General features: G+C 55.5%; 2 protein-coding genes across 6 annotated transcripts; one reads left to right on the plus strand and one right to left on the minus strand.

Moving 5' to 3' along the window:
* Nucleotides 1-11: 11 nt before the first annotated feature.
* Nucleotides 12-14,512, minus strand: DUSP11 (dual specificity phosphatase 11). Of its 5 annotated transcripts, none has more exons than XM_074559223.1 (11): nucleotides 10,901-13,398; nucleotides 10,235-10,310; nucleotides 8,797-8,928; nucleotides 7,242-7,365; nucleotides 6,196-6,256; nucleotides 4,818-4,864; nucleotides 4,044-4,116; nucleotides 3,030-3,128; nucleotides 1,675-2,239; nucleotides 1,171-1,233; nucleotides 12-1,137 (listed from the first exon to the last, which is right to left on the minus strand). In XM_074559223.1, the coding sequence occupies exons 1-11, from the start codon at nucleotides 10,933-10,935 to the stop codon at nucleotides 478-480; spliced, it is 1,935 nt and encodes a 644-aa protein (XP_074415324.1). In that variant the 5' UTR covers nucleotides 10,936-13,398; the 3' UTR covers nucleotides 12-477. The 5 variants fall into 5 exon arrangements, with proteins under 5 accessions (XP_074415324.1, XP_074415323.1, XP_074415321.1 ...); XM_074559222.1 differs by having other exon boundaries at nucleotides 12-1,019; nucleotides 1,050-1,233; XM_074559220.1 differs by having other exon boundaries at nucleotides 12-1,233; nucleotides 10,901-11,175.
* On the plus strand, nucleotides 12,553-21,373 carry LOC106630284 (prominin-2). Its single transcript, XM_074559219.1, is given in 25 exon segments — nucleotides 12,553-12,668; nucleotides 12,671-12,783; nucleotides 12,785-13,047; nucleotides 13,872-13,921; nucleotides 14,026-14,228; nucleotides 14,322-14,442; nucleotides 14,966-15,029; nucleotides 15,221-15,310; nucleotides 15,414-15,613; nucleotides 15,695-15,769; nucleotides 15,843-15,906; nucleotides 16,011-16,170; nucleotides 16,549-16,701; nucleotides 17,039-17,162; nucleotides 17,632-17,723; nucleotides 17,804-17,888; nucleotides 17,978-18,124; nucleotides 18,207-18,278; nucleotides 19,261-19,353; nucleotides 19,450-19,503; nucleotides 19,790-19,870; nucleotides 20,434-20,502; nucleotides 20,617-20,706; nucleotides 20,807-20,913; nucleotides 21,160-21,373. Coding segments are annotated over 25 exon segments (2,667 nt in total). The 5' UTR covers nucleotides 12,553-12,635; the 3' UTR covers nucleotides 21,224-21,373.
* Nucleotides 21,374-21,487: the final 114 nt, after the last annotated feature.

Raw genomic sequence — 21,487 nt, forward strand, 5'->3', positions numbered from 1 at the left:
CGCAGCCAGGCTGGAGTTTGCACAGAGTGGAAATTTACTTTAGCAAAAGTAAAAATCTTATACTCAGGTAAAAAATGTTGCTGATTTACCCATTATAGCAAAACTGGGTAAAAAAGAGAATAAAAATCAGTTTTCATGGTCAGTCCCGTTCCTTGCCCTGAGGAAATCAACAAAATCCCGTTTTGTTGAAGGCCCAGGGGCACCTGAGGAAGTTTCTTTAGGATTATTGCAGAATATCATGGAATGATCACGGATCACTCCCAGCACCGATGGAAAACTCCTGTAAAAACCCCGGAGCTGTGACAGAACCAGATCAAAAACCAGCCTTGAATTGCTTAAAAACAGTTCCTGCTGCCCCTGCAGGGCTCTCCTGGCGGAAAAGCACCAGAGCTGTGGGCAGTGAGAGAAACCAGGTTAAAAATGAGATTAAAATGAGATTAAAATGAGATGAAAGCAGCTCTGCAGGGTTCTCCTGGGTCAGGACAGCTCCTGCTGCTGCTTCTTCTTTTTCCTCTTGGGGGGTGGGGACAGGCAGCAGTTCCTGGGGGGCTCCAGGGCCTCCTGCTCCTGATTGTTGTGGTCCAAAAAATTCTGTTCCACAGAATTCTGCTCCAGAGAATTCTGCTCCAGAGAATTCTGCTGCTTCTGCTCCTGCTGGTTCTGTTTCTTCTGCTGTCTCTGCTCCAGCTTTTTCTGCTTCCTCTGCTCCTGGAGCTCCATCTCCACACGATTCTGTTCCTTCTGTTTCCTCTGCTCCTGATGTTTCAGCTTTTTCTGCCTCTTCTGCTCAGGATGCTCCTGGAGCTCCAGCGGGTTCTGCTCCTCCTGTTCCTGATGCTCCATCCCCAGATGATTTTGCTCCACGTGATTTTGCTTTTTCTGCTCCAGATGTTTCTGTTTCCTCTCCTTCCTCTGCTCCTGATGCTCCGTTTCCAGATGATTCTGCTCCAGATGTTTCTGCTTTTTTGGCTTCCTCTGCTCCAGGTGATTCTGTTCCTTCTGCTTCCTTTTCTCCTGAAGCTCCATCTCCAGATGTTCCATCTCCTGATGCTCCATCTCCAGATGTTCCAGCTTTTCCTCTTCCCTCTGTTCAAGATGCTCCTGGAGCTCCAGCTTTTTCTGCTTCCTCTGCTCCAGGTGATTCTGCTTTTTCTGTTTCCCCTGCTCCAGATGTTTCAGCTTTTTTTGCTTCTTCTGCTCCTGCTGCTCCCTCTCCAGATGTTCCAGCCCCAGGTGATTCTGCTTTTTCTGCTTCCTTTGCTCCTGATGTTCCAGCTTTTCCTGCTGCCTCTGTTCAAGGTGCTCCTGGAGCTCCTTCTGTTTCCTCTGCTCCTGCTGCTCCATCTCCAGATGATTCTGCTCCAGACATTTCTGTTTCCTCTCTTTCCTCTGCTCCTGATGCTCCATCTCCAGATGTTTCAGCTTTTTCTGCCTCCTCTGCTCCAGCTCCAGATTCTGCTCCTGATGTTTCTGCTTTTTCTGCTTCCTTTTCTCCTGATGCTCCATCTCCAGATGATTCTGCTGCTTCTGCTTCCTCTGCTCCATTTCCAGATGATTCTGTTCCAGATGTTTCTGTTGCTTCTCTTTCCTCTGCTCCATTTCCAGATGATTCTGTTCCAGATGATTCTGCTCCTTCTGCTTCCTCTGCTCTGTTTCCAGATGATTCTGTTCCAGATGATTCTGCTGCTTCTGCTCCAGATGTTTCTGTTCCTTCTCTTTCCTCTGCTCCTGATGCTCCGTTTCCAGATGATTCTGCTCCTGATGTTTCTGCTTTTTCTGTTTTCTCTGCTCCTGATGTTCCAGATTTTTCTGCTTCCTCTGTTCCAGATGATCCTGCTCCTTCTGCTTCCTCTGCTCCTGATGCTCCATCTCCAGATGATTCTGTTCCAGCTCCTCCAGTTTTTTCTGTTTCCTCTGTTCCTGATGATTCTGCTCCTGATGCTCCAGCTCCTCCAGTTTTTTCTGTTTCCTCTGCTCCAGGTGATTCTGCTCCTGATGTTTCAGCTTTTTCTGTTTCTTCTCCTCCATATGTTCTATCTCCAAATGCTCCTGCTCCAGATCCTCCATTTTTTTCTGCTTCCTCTGCTCCAGCTTCTTCTGTTTCCTCTGCTCCTGATGCTCCATCTCCAGATAATTCTGCTTTTTCTGTTTCCTCTCTTCCTGATGTTCTCTCTCCTGATGATTCTGCTTTTTCTGCTTCCTCTGCTCTTCCTGCCTCTGCCTGCCACTGCTGCTGCTCCTGCAAGGAAATTGGGGGTCAGCACCCAAAAAAGGGCTGGGGGAGCACCCAAATCTCCATCAGGAATTTTTTGCCATTTCCATCGGGAATATTTTTCATTTTCCATCAGGAATTTTCTCAAATTTCCATCAGGAATTTTCTCCAATCTCCATCAGGAATTTTTTTCCATTTCCATCAGGAATATTTTTCCATTTCCATCAGGAATTTTCTCCAATTTCCATCAGGAATTTTTTTTCCATTTCCATCAGGAATTTTTTTTCCATTTCCATCAGGAATTTTTTTCCATTTCCATCAGGAATATTTTTCATTTTCCATCAGGAATTTTCTCAAATTTCCATCAGGAATTTTTTTCCATTTCCATCAGGAATATTTTTCCATTTCCATCAGGAATTTTCTCCAATTTCCATCAGGATTTTTTTTCCATTTCCATCAGGATTTTTTTTTTCATTTCCATCAGGAATTTTCTCCAATCTCCATCAGGAATTTTCTCCAATTTCCATCAGGAATTTTCTCGAATTTCCATCAGGAATTTTTTTCCGTTTCCATCAGGAATTTTTTTCCATTTCCATCAGGAACTGGGGCAGAGGGGAAGGAGCCCCAGCTGTGCCCACAGCTGGCACTGGAAATGCTTTGTGACCATTCCCAGGCACAAGAGCCTCCCTGCTGCCACTTTGGCTCTGAACAACTTTCAGAAATTCTCTTTTTCACCCTCCCAGAGCTGGGGGAGCCTGGAAGGATCCAGCTGGGGCTGTTCCACAGGGAGGGAGCAGGGCAAGGGGCAAACACCTACCTGGGCACTGCCAGGGGGGGCTGGGGGCGCCTCTGGGGCTGTGCTGGGGCGCTGCTCCCCTTCCTCACATCTGAGCCCAGATCCTGCAGCTCACAGCTGCTTTGGAAAGAGAATTCCAGATGTTTGCACTGGAAAAATGGAGTTTTTCACCCACTGAGTGATCCCAGCAGCCCTTCACACCCTGAAGGAGGCCTGGGGGGTTTTTCCATCCAGCTCCAAGCCCACCATGGGATGGATTTAAGGTCCTTTCCAACCCAGAGCACCCAGGGACACTTTTCCCTCCCCCAGGCTGCTGCTTGGGCACTCCTGGGGGGCTGGGGGTGCCTCTGGGGCTGTGCTGGGGGGCTGCTCCCATTCCTCACATCTGAGCCCAGATCCTGCAGCTCACAGCTGCTTTGGAAGGGAATGTGAAAGAGAAATTGGGATGTTTGCACAGGAAAAATGGAGTTTTTCACCCACTGAGGGATCCCACCAGCCCTTCACGCCCTGAAGGAGGCCTGGGGGGTTTTTCCATCCAGCTCCAAGCCCACCATGGGATGGATTTAAGGTCCTTTCCAACCCAGGGCACCCAGGGACACCTTTCCCTCCCCCAGGCTGCTGCTTGGGCACTCCTGGGGGGCTGGGGGCGCCTCTGGGGCTGCTCCCCTTCCTCACATCTGAGCCCAGACCCTGCAGCTCACAGCTGCTTTGGAAGGGAATGTGAAAGAGAAATTGGGATGTTTGCACAGGAAAAATGGAGTTTTTCACCCACTGAGGGATCCATCCCACCAGCCCTTCACACCCTGAAGGAGGCCTGGGGGGTTTTTCCATCCAGCTCCAAGCCCACCATGGGGCTGGGAAGGACCCTGAGCCCCACCAGGGACAGCTTTCCCCAGCCCAGGCTGCTCCCTGGGCACTGCCAGGGCTGGAACAGCCCCGGATTTGCTGGGAATTCCTGCCCAGCCCTCCCAGGGGGGGATTCCTGCCCAGACCCCCCATCCCTGCCCCCTTTGGGGGTGTCTGAGCTGGGCTCACCCCGGGGCTCTGCCCTGCAGGTCCTGGATGTAGTTGGGTCTCTCCATGGGGTGCCCTCGAGCCGTGTTGAACACTGGGGACACACAGAGTTACCCCAGAGCAGCTGGAACCACCCCAAACTCTGCTCTGCACTTCCTTTCTAGCTAACTAAAACAAAGGAAAAGTTCCCTGAACTAGAATTTTTCCTTTTTTTTAAATGGTTCAAATTGACTCTAAACTAAAAGCCCAAAAACCACCAGAGCCTAAAACACTGCATTCCAACACCAAAAAAAATTAAAAAAAACTAAGCAAACCAAACTACAATCCACCAAAAAAATCTAAATTTAATTTAGAGTTTACTTATTTATTAATAAATATTTATTTAAAATATATATTTATATATAAATAAATATACATAATATAAATTTATTTATATATCTATAATAAATATTTATTTATTTTTAATTATTAAATGTAATTTAATTTATAGTTTATTTTTAATTTATCTAATTTTAACTTAAATCTAATTTTAATTTAAATCTAATTTTAATTTAAACCTCATTTTAATTTAAATCTAATTTTAATTTAATTTCTCCTGAAAACAACAAAAAGCTTTATTAACACTATTCGTTTTTCATACCTATAAACACATTGTTAAATAAATTTTTCCCACTTTTCTCTAAAAAAAAAAAAAAATCTTTTTCCCAAATAAAAATAAAAGCCACTTTCTAAAAAATCTCTTTTAAAAAAGTTTTCTCCCAAAATCTGCCCTCCCCATCCCAGCAGTTTGCTCACACTCTATGGCAGCATTGGGCTCCATGCCTTCAACCTCAATCAGGTACCTGAAAGAGCAGCAGAACATCTCTAATTAAACAATTAATTATGAAAACATTGATGGGCTGGTGGTGATTCAAACGGATAAGAAAGGACTGGGGAGTTTTAAACTTTTTATTTATGGAGATTCAGGATTTAATGCTGGATTTTGGGATGGAAAAAATGCCCCCCCTGTGAATTCTTGAAAGTTTGGGGTCACAGAAATTATTCCAGTCTGGATTCCTGCTGAAGTGGCACCAGTGAGCCCAGCTGGGCAAGGAGAACTCACCTGGAAATGCCAACCTGGGCAAGGAGAACTCACCTGGAAATGCCAACCTGGGCAAGGAGAACTGACCTGGAATTTCCATGAGGAGAACTCACCTGGAAATGCCAACCTGGGCAAGGAGAACTCACCTGGAAATGCCAACCTGGGCAAGGAGAACTCACCTGGAAATGCCAACCTGGGCAAGGAGAACTCACCTGGAATTGCCAACCTGGGCAAGGAGAACTGACCTGGAAATGCCAACCTGGGCAAGGAGAACTGACCTGGAAATGCCAACCTGGGCAAGGAGAACTCACCTGGAAATGCCAACCTGGGCAAGGAGAACTGACCTGGAATTGCCAACCTGGGCAAGGAGAACTGACCTGGAAATGCCAACCTGGGCAAGGAGAACTGACCTGGAAATGCCAACCTGGGCAAGGAGAACTGACCTGGAAATGCCAACCTGGGCAAGGAGAACTGACCTGGAAATGCCAACCTGGGCAAGGAGAACTGACCGGGAAATGCCAACCTGGGCAAGGAGAACTGACCTGGAAATGCCAACCTGGGCAAGGAGAACTGACCTGGAAATGCCAACCTGGGCAAGGAGAACTCACCTGGAAATGCCAACCTGGGCAAGGGGAACTGACCTGGAAATGCCAACCTGGGCAAGGAGAACTGACCGGGAAATGCCAACCTGGGCAAGGAGAACTCACCTGGAATTGCCAACCTGGGCAAGGAGAACTGACCTGGAGATGCCAACCTGGGCAAGGAGAACTGACCTGGAAATGCCAACCTGGGCAAGGGGAACTGACCTGGAAATGCCAACCTGGGCAAGGAGAACTCACCTGGAATTGCCAACCTGGGCAAGGAGAACTGACCTGGAAATGCCAACCTGGGCAAGGAGAACTCACCTGGAATTACTACAAGGAAAAGTGACCTGGAATTGCCATCACTGAACCTCATTTGGACAAGAACTGACCTGGAATTGCCACAAGAACTGACCTGCAAGTGCCACCATTGAGCCCTTCTGGGCAAGGAGAACTCACCTGGCATTGCCACCAGGAGAAGTGAGCTGGCAGTGCCACCCCCAGCACCCACCTGCAGACCAGGTAGCCAGTCCTGTTCAGGCCGTGTGTGCAGTGCACCCCGATGAGTTTGTCTGCAACACACACAGGGCACCCTCAGCTGCCTCCCCTCCCCAGGGTCCCAAACATCCCCAGAATGAGCCCAAACTCCCCAGAATGAGCCCAAATATCCCCAGAATGAGCCCAAACGTCCCCAGAATGAACCCAAACATCCCAGAATGAGCCCAAACATCCCCAGAATGAACCCAAACATCCCAGAATGAGCCCAAACATCCTCAGAATGAGCCCAAATATCCCCAGAATGAGCCCAAACATCCCCAGAATGAACCCAAACATCCCCAGAATGAGCCCAAATATCCCCAGAATGAGCCCAAACATCCCCAGAATGAGCCCAAATATCCCAGAATGAGCCCAAATATCCCAGAATGAGCCCAAACTCCCCAGAATGAGCCCAAACTCCCCAGAATGAGCCCAAACATCCCCAGAATGAGCCCAAATATCCCCAGAATGAGCCCAAACATCCCCAGAATGAGCCCAAACATCCCAGAATGAGCCCAAACTCCCCAGAATGAGCCCAAATGTCCCCAGAATGAGCCCAAATATCCCAGAATGAGCCCAAACATCCCCAGAATGAGCCCAAATACCCCCAGAATGAACCCAAATGGTCCCAGAATGAACCCAAACATCCCCAGAATGAGCCCAAACACCCCCAGAATGAGCCCAAATATCCCAGAATGAGCCCAAATATCCCCAGAATGAGCCCAAATATCCCAGAATGAACCCACCAGCCCCAAACCCCCCCAGTGCCACCCCCCCAGTGCAATACCCACACTCATCACGTGCTCAGCGCTAATTAGCACTCAGCTCATTAATTTAATCCCAATTAAGGCTCCAATCCCACAGAACCCTGCAGGGTTTGGGGTGAGTGGGAGCTCCAAGCCCACCCAGGTGAGCTCTGCCTCCATCCCTGCCCCGGATATCAGAATTTGGGGCTCATTTTCCCTCAGAAAATCCCATTTTGGGCATTTCTGGGCACTGCCAGGCCCAGGGCAGGCTCACCATTGTCCCTGTTGGCCGTCAGGAACCTCCTCACCAGGTTCCTGAACCTCAGGAAGGTTTTCCTGTTGGGGATCTCGTGGCCCCTGGTCAGGATCTTGCAGTAGCGCATGGAGCGGGGCAGGTCCTGGGGAGAGAAAATCAGGAATTGCCAGAAAAAAGCACAAAAATCCTCATTAATTACACAGTCACGGGTAATAAATGATGAGTTTTCCTCACACAAAAATTCTTGGTAATTACACAACGGCAAGAAATAAACCAGAAAAAAAATTCTTGTTAATTACACAATCACAGGTAATAAATCAGGAAAAAAACCCCCAGTTTTCCTCGCTCAAAAATTCTTATTAATTACACAATCACAGGCAATAAATCAGGAAAAAAACCCCCAGTTTTCCTCACTCAAAAATTCTTATTAATCAAGAATCACAGGTAATAAACTAGAAAAATATGAGTTTTCCTCATACAGAAATTCTGATTAATTAAAGAATCACAGGTAGTAAAACAGAGGAAAAAAGGGGTTTCCTCACATAAAAATTCCTATTAATTACACAATCACAGGTAATAAAAGATGAGTTTTTCTCACATAAGAATTCTGATTAATTAAAGAATCACAGGTAGTAAAGCAGAAAAAAAAGGGTTTTCCTCATACAAAAATTCTTACTAATTACATAATCACAGGTAAAAAAAACAGAATAAAACCCCAGCTTTCCTCATACAAAAACTCTTATTAATTAAAAAATCACAGCTAAAAAACCAAAAAAAAAAGTGTTTTCCTCCCACAAAAATTCTTATTAATTAAAGAATCACAGATAAAAAAGCAGAAAAAAACCCAGTTTTCCTCACAGAAAAATTCTCATTAATTACGAAATCACAGGGAATAAAAGATGAGTTTTCCTCACATAAGAATTCTGATTAATTACACAATGACAGGTAATAAAAAATGAGTTTTCCTCACACAAAAAAATTCTTGTTAATGACATGCAATTCTTATTAATCACAAGTAACAAACCAGAAAAAAATCCCCAGTTTTCCTCATTCAAAAATCCTTATTAATTAAAGAATCACAGATAAAAACGCAGAAAAAAAACCCAGTTTTCCTCACACAAAAATTCTTATTAATTAAAGAATCACAGGTAAAAAAACAGGAAAAAAAAACCTCCAGCTTTCCTCATACAAAAACCTTATTAATTAAAAAATCACAGCTAAAAAACAGCTAAAAAAATCACAGCTACAAAAAAATGTGTTTTGTGTTTTCCTCCCACAAAAATTCTTATTAATTAAAGAATCACAGGTAAAAAAAACAGAAAAAAAAATTTCTGCATCCAAAAATTTTTATTATTTAAAGAATCATAGGTAATAAACCAGAAAAAAACCCGGTTTTCCTCAGCCCCTGGCAGGGCACTGCAGTCCCCCAGCCCCCCATTTTTGGGGTGAATCCCCCATTTTTGGGGTGAATCCCCCGTTTTTGGGGTGAATCCCCCATTTTTGGGGTGAATCCCCCATTTTTGGGGTGAATCCCCCATTTTTGGGGTGAATCCCCCATTATTTTGGCACCCACCCCCCTGCTGTAGTAGCGCGTGGTGTAGGTGAGGTCGATGATCAGCCCCAGCTCCTCCTTCCTCTCCTGCACCTTCCTGACGAGGTCACGGGGGGAAAACCTCTGCTCTGGCAGCAGGTTCTGCCCAAAGCTCTGCAGGAAATTCAAGAAATCACATTTGAAAGCAGTGAAAGGTGTTTTAAAGCAGCCAGTAAAATCTGGGGGTGGGGAGAGGAGACACTGCTGCTCTGCAGCGTGCTGGAGGTCACACACAACAACCCAGGAAAATAAAAAGAAAATCACAGTTTGGTCATTGAACTCTGGGCTGGTTAGGGTGAAAATTCAAACTGTCATTTTAGTTTTCACGTTGAAATTATCCAGTTTAACTTTCACATTAAAATCATCCAGTTTAATTTTCACATTAAAATGATCCAGTTTAATTTTCACATTAAAATCATCCAGCTTAATTTTCACATTAAAATCATCCAGTTTAACTTTCACATTAAAACTATCCAGTTTAATTTTCACCTTAAAATCATCCAGTTTAATTTTCACATTAAAATCATCCAGTTTAATTTTCACATTGAAATCATCCAGTTTAATTTTCACATTAAAATTATCCAGTATAATTTTCACATTAAAATCATCCAGTTTAACTTTCACATTAAAATCATCCAGTGTCCATCCTAGAGCTGATTTTTCTTCCCCTGTTCTTGACCCAAACCTCCCTTCCCTCCCCAGGAAAAAAATTCTTCCTGCTGTCCATCCTGGAGCTGATTTTTGTCCTCCTGTCCCTGTCCCAACCCTCCCTTCCCTTTCCAGGAATAAATCACTTCTGATGTCCATCCTGGAGCTGATTTTTGTCCTCCTGTCCCTGTTCCAAACCTCCCTGACCTTCCTAGGAAAAAATTCCTCCTGGTGCCCATCCTGAGGCTGATTTTTCTCCTCATGTTCCTGTCCCAAACTTAAACACCCTTCCTAGGAAAAAATCCCTCCTGGTCCCCCATCCTGGAGCTGAGTTTCCTTCTCCTGTCCTTGTCCCAACCCTCCCTGCCTTTCCTAGGATGAAATTCCCCCTGGTGCCCATCCTGGAGCTGATTTTTCTTTTCCTGTCCCAAACCTCCCCACTCTTCCTAGGAAAAAATTCCTCCTGGTCACCATCCTGGAGCTGATTTTTCTTCTTCTGTCCCTGTTCCAACCCTCCCTGCCTTTCCTAGGATGAAATTCCTCCTGGTCGCCATCCTGGAGCTGGTTTTTGTCCTTCTGCTTCTGTCCCAAACCTTCTTGACTTTGCCAAGAAGAAATTCCCCCTGGTGCCCATCCTGGAGCTGAGTTTTGTCCTCCTGTCCCCGTTCCCCGGAGCACAGCCCAGCTGCTGCCTCTCCCAAACCCAGCTGTGCATTTTGGGGTCAGCAGTTCCCCCAGGGAACCCCCCCAAAGGCCCAAAGCTCCCCCTCACCTTCCTCAGGGGCACCTTGAAGGCCACGAAGCGCGTGCCGGCCATCCTGCGGCCCAGGGGGCTGTACTGGGTCCACCTGAGCCATGGCAGGGGGGTCACAGCCGGCAGGGAACCCCGGGCCGGGAACCCCGAATTCAGCAGCACCGAGAGCCCTCAGGGAAAAATCCCCCCACGGCCAGGGACCCCCGAAAACCCCTCTCCTGGGGACCCCCAAATTGTCCCCTCAGACTCTGTCCACCCCCAAATTCCCCCCAGTCCTGAGGACCCTCAAGCCACCCCAGCCTGGGGACCACGGCCCTGGTCTGGGGACCCTCAAACCTCCCCTGGGCCTGAAATTCCCCCTCAAACCTTCCCCGGACCCCCAAATCCCTCCTGGCTCAGTGATCTTCAACTCCCACCCTGGTCAGAGATCCTGAAGCGTCCCCAGGCCCGGGGACCCTCACACGCTGTATCCTCACAGACCCTGGATCCGCTCACACCCCGTATCCCCACAGCCCTCACAGCCGGTATCCCCTCACAGACCCTGGATCCCCTCACACCCTCTGGCCCCACAGCCCTCACACCCTGCGGCCCCAGACCCCCTCTATCCCCTCACACCCGCTATCCCCAGCCCCCGCCAGCCTCTCAGAGCCCCTCAGAGCCCCTCAGAGCCCGGGCCGCGCTCACCGCTCCGGGACGCGGCAGGAACCCCGGCCCGCCATGATGGCGACGCCACTGCGCCCGCGCGTGACGTCATTTTCGCGCCCGGCGCCCGACGTCACTTACGCGCCAGCCGCACATGCGCGCGGCGCCACACTGGCCACGCCCACCGCTGAGAGCCACGCCTCCCGCCCGGCGCGCTGGGGCTCTCGCGCCGCGTAGCGGTCACGGACGGTACTGCAGGCACAGAGCGGCGGCGCCTCCGAACCGGGGCAGAACCGGGACAGAACCGACACCGAACCGGGGCAGAACCGGGACAGAACCGGGGACACTGAACCGGGACAGAACCGGGACCGAACTGGGACAGAACCGGGACAGAACCGACACCGAACCGGGGCAGAACCGGGAAAGAACCGAGGACACTGAACCGGGACAGAACCGGGAGAAAACCGGGGACACAGAACTGGGGCAGAATCGGGACTGAACCGGCACTGAACTGGGACCGAACTGGAGACACCGAACCGGGACCGAACCGGGACCACTGACCCAGTGTCACCAGTGCAGTACCAGCATTGGCATCACCCCACCAGCACCAACATCTCTGCCCCAGTACCGAACCAGGGAGCGGGGAACGATTGTGGGATGGGAAATCATCCTTGTGGACACGGAAAATCATCGTGGACATAGGAGTCAAATGGGAATGGGGATGGGAAATAATTATGGGGATGGGAAAATCCTGTGGGAGTGGGAAATGATTGTGGGTTGGGAATCCTCGTGGACATGGATGTCAAATGGGAATGGGGATGAGAAATCCTCGTGGGAGTGGGAAATCCAGGCTGGGGTTAGGAAATCACCGTGGGAACGGGAAACGGAGGCCGTGGTTGGGAAATCATGGTGGGAATGGGAAATCATGGTGGGAATGGGAAATCATGGTGGGAAATCATCCCTGGCATCCCCATCACTGCCCAGAGTGCAGTGCCCAGAGTGGAGCTCCCTTGCTGGGCACAGAAATCCTGAAAATCCCAATATTTCCCGGTCTGGGATGGGACAAACCGAGCCGGGACAGGATTTTCCCATCCCCAACATCCCATTCCCGTGCGGGTGGTGGGGATGAGCCTGGAGCAAACCCGGGAGGGAGGGAAGCACCGCCTCAGCATCCCCGCCGGGCAGCCGGGGCAGGGCGGGGGGCTCGGGCCGGTCCGACCCGCCCGGCCGAGCGGGATCGCGGCTCTCGGGGTGCCCCGGGGCCGTCTGGGCACGGCGGGGCCGCTCCCCCGCTCGCTCAGATCAGGTTGGAGCTCCTGCGCTTCCAGCCCAGCCTGTAATTAGCGCTCGGGCCGGGCCGGCGAGCAGGATCCGGGCCTGGGAAGGAGCCGCGGGTGTGGGACCGGCGCTGGCTGGGGCGGGAGAGCTCATCCCACACCCGGCTGGCGCTCGGTGCCCCTCTCCACGTGCTCCTCCTGAATTTCGGCTCCTTGTTGCTACCCCAGCTCTCAGGATGCTTTTCTGACCCCTGGGTACCACATCCACACACAAGAGCATTCCCACTCCTCAAACCATCCCCAAAATCCCAAATCCCTCCTCCCAAGCTGGCTGCGCTGTGGTCCAGCACCCTCCATGCCAAGCACAGGGGGTTCAGCACCTCCAAAAAACCCCAAAAATCTGAGGATGGGCTGCCTTGCCGTGGTTTGGGGACAGCCTCGGCAGCGGGGACCCCGCGGCGGTGACTCAGGGCTGCCGGCGCTTGCCAAACACGCCCGGGATGGTTTGGGAGACGCCTCCACGCAGCCGCCCCGGGGGAGCCGTGCCGGGGGAACAAGCCACGGCAGCGTCTGGGCCCTGCTGAGCCGTCGGGCCGGTTTGCCGGAGCAGCAGCAGCAGCAGCAGCAGCCGCGGCCGGCGATCGCAGCGGAGCGAGCCCCCCGGCTCTGCGCTGGCCGGAGCCATGCGGGCGGCCCCGCTGCTGCTGCTGCTGGCCGGGGCGATGCTGCGGGGCGCGGGCAGCCAGCAGTGCCAGCCTGCCGGGCCCGGGGCAGTGCCGGTGCTGAGATTCACCGACAGGCACGCCGAGATCCGGGTGCCAGCGCTGCACCGCGTGCCCAGCTCGCTGGATCCGCTCTATGCCCTCGTCCGGCGCTGCCTGGACCTCATCCAGCAGAACCCGCTGCCCACAGGTGAGCCCCGAGCTGGGGGAAGGAATTTGGGGTCGTTCAATGCAGTGGGTTTGCAAAGAAATGGGATTAGTTCAGCTAGATCGCCTTCCTGAGGTTGTTTCTTGTAGTTGGGCCGCTCTAAATTGCAGATAAATGATGAATGGCAGAGGGATTCACACCTGGCAGAGGGATTCACACCAAAATAAATGGTCGTTATAGATCCATGAATACCCCCATTCCTTGCCTGGGATGTGGAGGGATTAAAAATGGGAGGATCTTGGAGTTAATGGTAAATCCCCCAGGAATAATCCAGAAAATTGTCCTCACCCAACTGGAGGGCACTCTGCTTACTAGGGGGGAAAAACACAAAGTGAGGATGAGCTGGATGATGATTCCTCACCTCAATCAGAGCGATCCCACTGCTGCCAGGACCTTGGGCGTTCTGCTGGATGTGATCCCTGCATCCCAGAGTGGCTCCAGGGATTCAGAAGAGGGTTCAGCCTCTGTCCCAGAGCAGTTCCAGGGGTTCAGAGGATGGTTCTGCCCCTGTCCCAGAGCAGTTCCAGGGGTTCAGAGGATGGTTCTGCCCCTGTCCCAGAGCAGTTCCAGGGGTTCAGAGGATGGTTCTGCCCCTGTCCCAGAGCAGTTCCAGGGGTTCAGAGGATGGTTCTGCCCCTGTCCCAGAGCAGTTCCAGGGGCTCAGAGGATGGTTCTGCCCCTGTCCCAGAGCAGTTCCAGGGGTTCAGAGGATGGTTCTGCCCCTGTCCCGGTGCTGCTGCCCCAGGAAGGTTGGGGATGCACCGGGTGCGGCCTCCTCTGCCTGTGCCATGATTTATTTCTTGCAGAGCTGCTCAGGACAGCCCTGAACGACCCCAGCTCGGTGAGGACATCGCAGGTGAGCCAGGCCGTGGGCATGGGGATGTTCCCACCTGGCACAGGGCACCTGGGGCGCCCCAGCTCGGTGCAGAGGTGCCCCAAGGAGGCTCTCCCGTGGCTCAGGTGGTGCAGTACGAGCTGGGCTACGTCGTGTGTGCCGCCGTGGCTCTGCTCTTCACCGTGGCCGTGCCGGTGGCCGGGATGTGCTTCTGCTACTGCCGGAGCCGCCGGCGCTGCGGGGGCCGCCTCCGCGCCCACCGGCGCTCGCTGGGCTGCCGCCGCCGCTGCCTGCTGGCCTGCCTGTCCCTCACCTCCCTCGTCATCCTGTGAGCCCCCCGGATCACCCCCAAAACCCTCGCTGGGCGGGGGGAGCCACGTCCTGCGGGGCCGCGCCGTCACCGCCCGCTCGCTCCCCGCAGGGTCAGCGTCACCTGCGCCTTTGTCACCAGCCAGAGGGTGAAGGGACAGATGGAGCCGGGGCTGGGGGCTGTGCCCTCCACCCTGCGCACGCTGCGGCAGCACCTTGCCAACGTCCCCCAGGTGAGTCCCTGAGCAGCCTTGGCGAATTCCCCCAGGTAAGTCCCTGAGTGGCCTTGGCGAATTCCCCCAGGTGAGTCCCCGAGCGGCCTTGCCAACGTCCCCCAGGTGAGTCCCTGAGCGGCCTTGGCGAATTCCCCCAGGTGAGTCCCCGAGCGGCCTTGCCAATGTCCCCCAGGTGAGTCCCCGAGCGGCCTTGGCGAATTCCCCCAGGTGAGTCCCTGAGCGGCCTTGCCAAGGTCCCCCAGGTGTGTCCCCAAGGGGCATTGCCCCCAGCACCTTGCCAACATCCCCCAGGTGTGTCCCCGAGCACCCTCGCCCCCGGCACCTTGCCAGCATCCCCCAGGTGTGTCCCCAAATGGCCTGGCCCCTGGCACAGCACTCTGCCCAGGGATGGCCGCGTTTCCCTCAGGGGATGGTTGGCCAGGCAAGAGGAGATGACGCGGCTGCCATAAAAATGAATTCCGAATGGCAACGCGGGGCTCTCTCCCCTTCCTGCGGCTCAGCGGCTCCTCTTTCCCGGCAGGGCGTGCAGATGGTGGTGGACAAGTTCGAGGTGCCCCGAAAGCAGATCAGCTCCGACCTGGGTGGTAAGCAGGGCACCGGCAGCACCCCGAGCTCGCCCCGGGGATGGACTCGGTGCTGATGGTGCTGAGCTCACCCCGGGGATGGACTCGGTGCTGACGGTGCTGAGCTCGCCCCAGGGATGGACTCGGTGCTGATGGTGCTGAGCTCGCCCCAGGGATGGACTCGGTGCTGATGCAGCCTCGGTGCCTTGCAGGGCTCAGCCGGAGCGTGGGGCTCTCCATCCATTCACAGCTCCAGGCCATGACCTACGCGGCGCTCGCCGACCTGCAGGACAGGGCCCGAGGTACGGCCGCAGCTCCGCTGTCCCCGGCCCCGCCGCCGCAGCCTCTCCGTGGCGGCCGAGCGGAGCGGAGCAGCGTGACCGAGCCCTGGGCTTTCTCTCTCAGACCTCCAGAGCTCGCTGCACCATTTGCAGACGGTGCACAGGACGGCGCGGGCGCTGGCGGCGGCGCGGGCAGAGCTGGAGCCGGCGCTGCGCGAGCGGAGGCGCCGCGTGGTCGCGCTCCTCGACGACCCGCGCTGCACCTCGTGCGCCAGCGTCCTGGGCAGGGCACAGGGCCTGCAGCTGGGTGCTGACTACGGCAAGGTGGGCACGGGCCCCTGGTGGGCCTGGTCACTTCCCCACGCCGCCGCCCTGGCACTCACGGGGTCCTTTGTCCACCCCAAGGTGCCGTCGGTGGAGAAGGTGTTGAAGGCGCTGGCCGGTCTGCCCCGAAGTGACTTTGCAGAGATGATTCGCCAGGTTTGGGGTTGGGGTGAAGCATGGAGGGGTCCAGCACCCACAGGCAGCTCCAGCACCCCCTCTTTCCCTGCAGGGCAATGGCACCTTCAACTCCATCCCGGAGCTGGCCGTGGAGAGGATGGCGCAGGTCATCCAGGGTGAGTGGGGCTGGCACAGCGAGCGGGGACATCCCCACGCGGTGAATCCTTTTGGGGACACGGGGTGGGGTGCAGGGACCATCCAGCTGAGCTCGTTGCCGCAGATCTGCGTGCCGACCTGGCCCGCACGGCGGAGAAGGTGCAGTCCATCGCCGACGGCTTCCCCCTGCCCGACTACACGCGGCCGGCCGGCGAGGCGCTGGCGGAGGCGGAGCGGCGGAGCCGGCCGTACCTGCAGGAGGTGGAGCGCTTCGAGCGCTACAGGTGAGCCCGGGGGCAGCCCTCACCCAAAACCATGCTAAAAAAATCATTGCCTCCTCTACTTCAAGCCAGCCAGGACTAATAATAGTCACAATCGGACTAAACCTCACCGAACTCGCCTTCTTCCACATCTCAACTCACGCATTCTTCAAAGCCGTGCTCTTCCTGTGCTCAGGCTCCATCATTCAATTTGGATATCTTGCTCTCCTAAACGGCGAACAAGATATCCAAAAAATAGGAGGGCTCCAGAAGACACTCCCCACAACCTCTGCGTGCCTCAGCATCGGCAGCAGGAACACCATTCCTGGCAGAGAAGGGCCCCGAGCCCCCGGTGCCTCAGCCCCGCGTCTCCAGGCCGTGCCCTGCTGCTCTCCCCTGCAGGTGGATCGCGGGCACGGTGCTGTGCTCCATCATCCTCCTCATCCTCGCCTGCAACGTGACGGGCATGGCCCTGGGGGCCTACGGCCTTTCCAAGCGGGAGGACCCCAGCGACTACGAGTGCCGAGGGGAAGCTGGCGCCAAGTTTCTCCTGGTGTAAGGGTTTATCGGGGTGCTGGGGGGCTGCCCCATCTCACTGTGTTTATCTGGGTGCTGGGGGGCTGCTCCTTCTCACACACCCCCCAGAAAACCCCAAGCAAAGCCAAGGGAGGGACTGGGAGAGGTCCCAGTGGAAAAGCTTTGAAGGCACCGCCTGCGCCGGCAGCTTTGGGAGAAGCTGGCAGCTCACCATCGCACCCTGCCCAGCCCAGCCCGGCGTGCCCGGGCTCGGGAAGGAGCCGCGGGGCTGCAGCTGGACGGGCAGGTCCCTTCCTGCCCGCTCGGGGCTGGGGAGCCGCCGGCCGCACCTCCTCTCCTCTCCTCTCTCTTTCAGCGGCGTGGGCTTGGCTTTCCTGTTCTCCTGGCTCCTCATCCTCCTGGTTTTCGCCACCTTCCTGGTCGGGGGCAACATCCAGACGCTGGTTTGCAGGAATTGGGTCAACCAGGAGATTTATAAGGTGGGTGGCCACGCATCCACCCATCGCTGTGTAAATCTCTCCTTCCGTGCACCAAAACTCCTCCAAAGGCTCGGTGTCCTCCCCCTAAACCCGACTGGAAAAGCCCTGTCCTAGACTAGAGATAAAGTTTAGGATTAGTTTCTTGAATTTGCATCATCAGCTGGGAATCACCTTTGTGCTGTTAATTCAGTTCCTAATTGCAGTTCCCTGGTCCTTGGGGTGGGCAGATGGGGGTGATGGGACAGTGGGACTGGGGTCAGGACTGTCCCCATGGCAGTGCCACACTCAGGCAGGTCCCTCCAAACACACCAGGCCGTGCTCCTCAGTGGGGAATGTCCAAATAAACCCAAAATCAGTTCAGGCTGCCAGGAGCTCCCCCAGGATACCCCTGAGAGGGCAGAGCACCCCCAGAATCCCTGCTGGGAGCGCCCCTGCCTTACCCTGAGCCCGCTTCTCCTGTTTGGCCCAGTTCATCGACACCCCGGGCAATCTCCCTCCGTCCATGAACCTCACGCGGCAGCTGAACCTCAGGAGGGACTCCAACCTCAGCTCGGCGTACAGGTGAGCGCCGCAGGATTTGGGGTGGTCTCAGTGCCACCAGGGTGGATTTGGGGTCCCTCCAACGCCCCTGTGCCTTGCAGGGAGTGCAAGAGCGGCGCGGGGCTCTGGGAGGTGCTGCAGCTCGACAGCTCCTACGACCTGGATGAGCACCTGAGGACGCCCCAGGTGAGGCCCAGCTGGTCATGGTCGGGGGGATGCAGGAGCTTTCCTGGGGTCACCGGGAGCCCTGCAGAACGCCTCGTCCCGCCCTGCAGTACACGGCTGACTTCCAAAAACGCCTGGGAGACTTCACGGCCGACCTGGGCGACGTGCGGCTGCTCCGCAGCGAGGGCAGGCAGGACCTGGAGACCTTCGCCCGCAGCGGGCTGGACGAGGTGGACTACGGGCGCTTCCAGGAGGAGGTGAGGGTGCTCAGCATCAGCTGGACCCGCTGCGGGGTCTGGGGGTGGATTTTGGGCAGCCCCCGACTGTGTTTCCCCACAGATGAAGAACCCCGTGGTGCAGACCAGCCTGCCCGGCTTGGCGAGGAACCTGGAGGGGCTGCAGAAGATGCAGGTGAGCGGTGGGGCAGGGAAAGGGGGAGCCCTCGGTGGTCTCGGGGCAGGGAAAGGGGGGGCCTTTGGCGGAGGGAAAGGGGGAGCCCTTGGTGGTTTTGGGGCAGAGAAAGGGGGGGCCTTTGGTGGAGGGAAAGGGGGAGCCCTCGGTGGTCTCGGGGCAGGGAAAGGGGGAGCCCTCAGTGGTTTTGGGGCAGGTAAAAGGGGAGCCCTCAGTGGTTTTGGGGCAGGCAAAGGGGGAGCCCTCAGTGGTTTTCGGGCAGGGAAAGGGGGAGCCTTTGGTGGAGGGAAAGGGGGAGCCCTCTGTGGTCTCGGGGCAGGTAAAAGGGGAGCCCTCGGTGGTCTCAGGGCAGGGAAACGGGGAGCCCTTTGGGTCTCAGGGCAGGGAAAGGGGGAGCCTTTGGTGGAGGGAAAGGGGGAGCCCTCGGTGGTCTCGGGGCAGGGAAAGGGGGAGCCCTCAGTGGTTTTGGGGCAGGTAAAAGGGGAGCCCCCGGTGGTTTTGGGGCAGGGAAAGGGGGAGCCCTCAGTGGTTTTGGGGCAGGGAAATGGGGAGCCTTTGGTGGTTTTGGGGCAGGGAAATGGGGAGCCCTCGGTGGTTTTGGGGCAGGCAAAGGGGGAGCCTTTGGTGGAGGGAAAGGGGGAGTCCTCGGTGGTTTTGGGACAGGGAATGGGGGAGCCCTCAGGGTCTCAGGGCAGGGAAAGGGGGAGCCCTCGGTGGTCTCGGGGTGGGAAAATGGGGAGCCCTCGGTGGTTTTGGGGCAGGTAAAAGGGGAGCCCTCGGTGGTTTTGGGGCAGGGAAAGGGGGAGCCCTCAGTGGTTTTGGGGCAGGTAAAAGGGGAGCCCTTGGGGTCTCAGGGCAGGGAAAGGGGGAGCCCTCAGGGTCTCGGGGCAGGTAAAAGGGGAGCCCCCCGGTGGTCTCGGGGCAGGTAAAAGGGGAGCCCCCCGGTGGTCTCGGGGCCAGGCTGACCCCCTGTGCCCCGCAGAGGAACAGCACGGTGGCCGGGCGGCTCGCAGCGGAGGCGAGGGCGCTGTGGCACATGCAGAACTCCACGGTGCAGTCGCAGGAGGCTCTGGTGGTGAGTCCGTGCCAGGCTGGTGGCAGCGGTGCTGCTGGTACCCCCTTGAAGGGGAAAACGAGGGTTCTGAGCCTTTCTCACCTCCCTGTCCCGCAGGCAAAGCTGGGGGAAAGCGTCCAGTTCCTCTCCCGTTTGGCGCCGCACCTCAAGGTACTCACGCGTCTCTTCCAGCCCCAAAAACTCTGGTGCTCCATGGGCCCCATCTGCCAAAAACCAAAAAAATACAGCTGCAGGGTGATGGGAGAGCCAGGAAAAATGCCAGCCAGGAGAACTGGTCTCCTTTAGGGATTAGATTTGCTGTCACAAACCAGAAATCCCGCTCAGGGCACATTGCCCTTTCCCTGCCCGTCACCCAGACCCAATTTGGGGTTTCTCCCTGCACCCCCCGGGCACCCAAGGGCCCTGAGGATGCTCTGCCCTCGCTGTGCCTCCCCAGGAGCGGGTGAGGAGGACTCTGGCCAGCACGGCCTCGGTGGAAGCCCGGCTGCCCCTGCAGGCCCAGCAGATCCTGCGGCAGGTGAGGCAGGGCTGGGTGAACCATCAAGAGTAGAATCCTCCACAGCCAGGAGGAAAGAGGGAGAAGAGGGCACCGGGAGCCTTCAGCCTCATTTCCCAGCCTGCATTGGCCTGGAGAGAGGCTGGGGAATGCAGGGATGGAGCAGGGATGGGGAAAGCAGGGATGAAGCCGGGATGGGAAATGTGGGAATGGAGCCGGGATCGGAAACGTGGGGTGGAATCAGAATTGGGAAGTGTAGGGCTGAATCCAGACTGGGAAAGTGCGGGGTTGAATCCAGATTGGGAAGTGCAGGTTAAATTCAGACTGGGGTTGGATTGGAATTAGGAACGGTAGGATTGAATCAGAATTGGCAACTGTAGGGTTGAATCCAGACTGGGAACTGTGGGCCTGAGTCAGAATTGGGAAAGTGTGGGGTTGGGAACTGTGGGTTAAATTCAGACTGGGAAGTGCGGGGCTGAATCAGAATTGAGAACTGTGGGGCTGAATCGGAATTGGGAACTGTGGGGCTGAATGGGAATTGGGAAGTGCAGGGCTCTCCCTCCACTCTACATCTCCCTGCCCAGGAGCTCGGCTGCTTCACCAGGAAGGAGCTGCGCTATTTCACCCAGTACCTCAACTGGGTCGGGCAGACGGTGAGAGCCCCTCCGTCACCCTGCGGGGGTTTTCGGGGCCCAGGAGCCCCCATGGATCCCCCTCCCCAAGCAAACTGCACCCAGCAGCCAGGTGTGATGCTTGTCTCGTTGCAGCTGAGGGAGGACGTGGCTTCGTGCCAGCCGCTGGCCACGGCGCTGGACAACGGGCGGGTGATCCTGTGCGACCGCATCGCCGAGCCCTGGGTGAGGATTGCGCTCCTCGGGGCTCCGGGAGGAGCTGCGGGAGCACTGGGGCTGTCCCTGCCCTCCCGGCACCGCTCAGCCCCGCCGGTTCTCCTTGCAGAACGCCTTCTGGTTCAGCCTGGGCTGCTGCACCTTCTTCCTCATCCCCAGCATCATCTTCGCCGTCAGGCTCACCAAACACTTCCGACCCATCCGCAACCGCCTCATGTGAGGGACGGGCGGGGACGGGGACACGGGGGACGAGGGGGACAAGAGGATGAGGAGGACATGTGGACAAGGAGGACAAAGGGATGGGGAGGACACTGGGACAAGGAGGAGGACACAGGAAAGAGGGGAGGATAAGGAGATGGGAGGACACAGGGACAAGGAGGACAAAGGGACAGGGAGGGCACAGGGACGGGGGTGTGGACACCTCCCTGACCATCCCTCGTGCTTTCTCCATCTCTCCTGCAGCTCCACGGGGTCAGAGGAGACCTGTCCCTTCCACATCCCCCGTGTCACAGCGCTCAAGCTCTAGGACGGGGCTCTGCCGGGTGCGGCGCCCCAGGAGCTGCCACAAACCCAAACCCAACCCCAAAGCAGCACAAACCCAAAGCACAAACCTGTGCCAAAGCTCTGGGTCCCTCCGGCACCTCTCAGGGCTTTGGATCCCTCTGGCGTCTCTTTCTGGGTGTCCTTTGGGGTCTGGTGTCCTTCCCAAGCACGGGATACCCGGAGATTTGGGGTCTCTGGGTGGTCCTGGAGCCCGGCTGGAAGGGGAGGCTCCCCCACCCCTCTCACA

Source organism: Zonotrichia albicollis, chromosome 26 (assembly GCF_047830755.1).
Source record: "Zonotrichia albicollis isolate bZonAlb1 chromosome 26, bZonAlb1.hap1, whole genome shotgun sequence".
Classification (NCBI taxonomy): domain Eukaryota; kingdom Metazoa; phylum Chordata; class Aves; order Passeriformes; family Passerellidae; genus Zonotrichia; species Zonotrichia albicollis.

What these genes read in the sequence shown, in the direction of transcription:
- DUSP11 (XM_074559220.1), bottom strand. Translation starts at nt 10,935, where the DNA reads ATGGCGGGCCGGGGTTCCTGCCGCGTCCCGGAGCG. An exon ending in CGCGCTACTACAGCAGGGGG is followed by an intron (nt 7,366 to 8,796) that starts GTGGGTGCCAAA and finishes TTCTCTCCCCAG; the next exon opens with GACCTGCCCCGCTCCATGCG. An exon ending in AGCAGAAGCAGCAGAATCAT is followed by an intron (nt 1,234 to 1,674) that starts CTGGAACAGAAT and finishes AAGCAGAATCAC; the next exon opens with CTGGGGCTGGAACATCTGGA.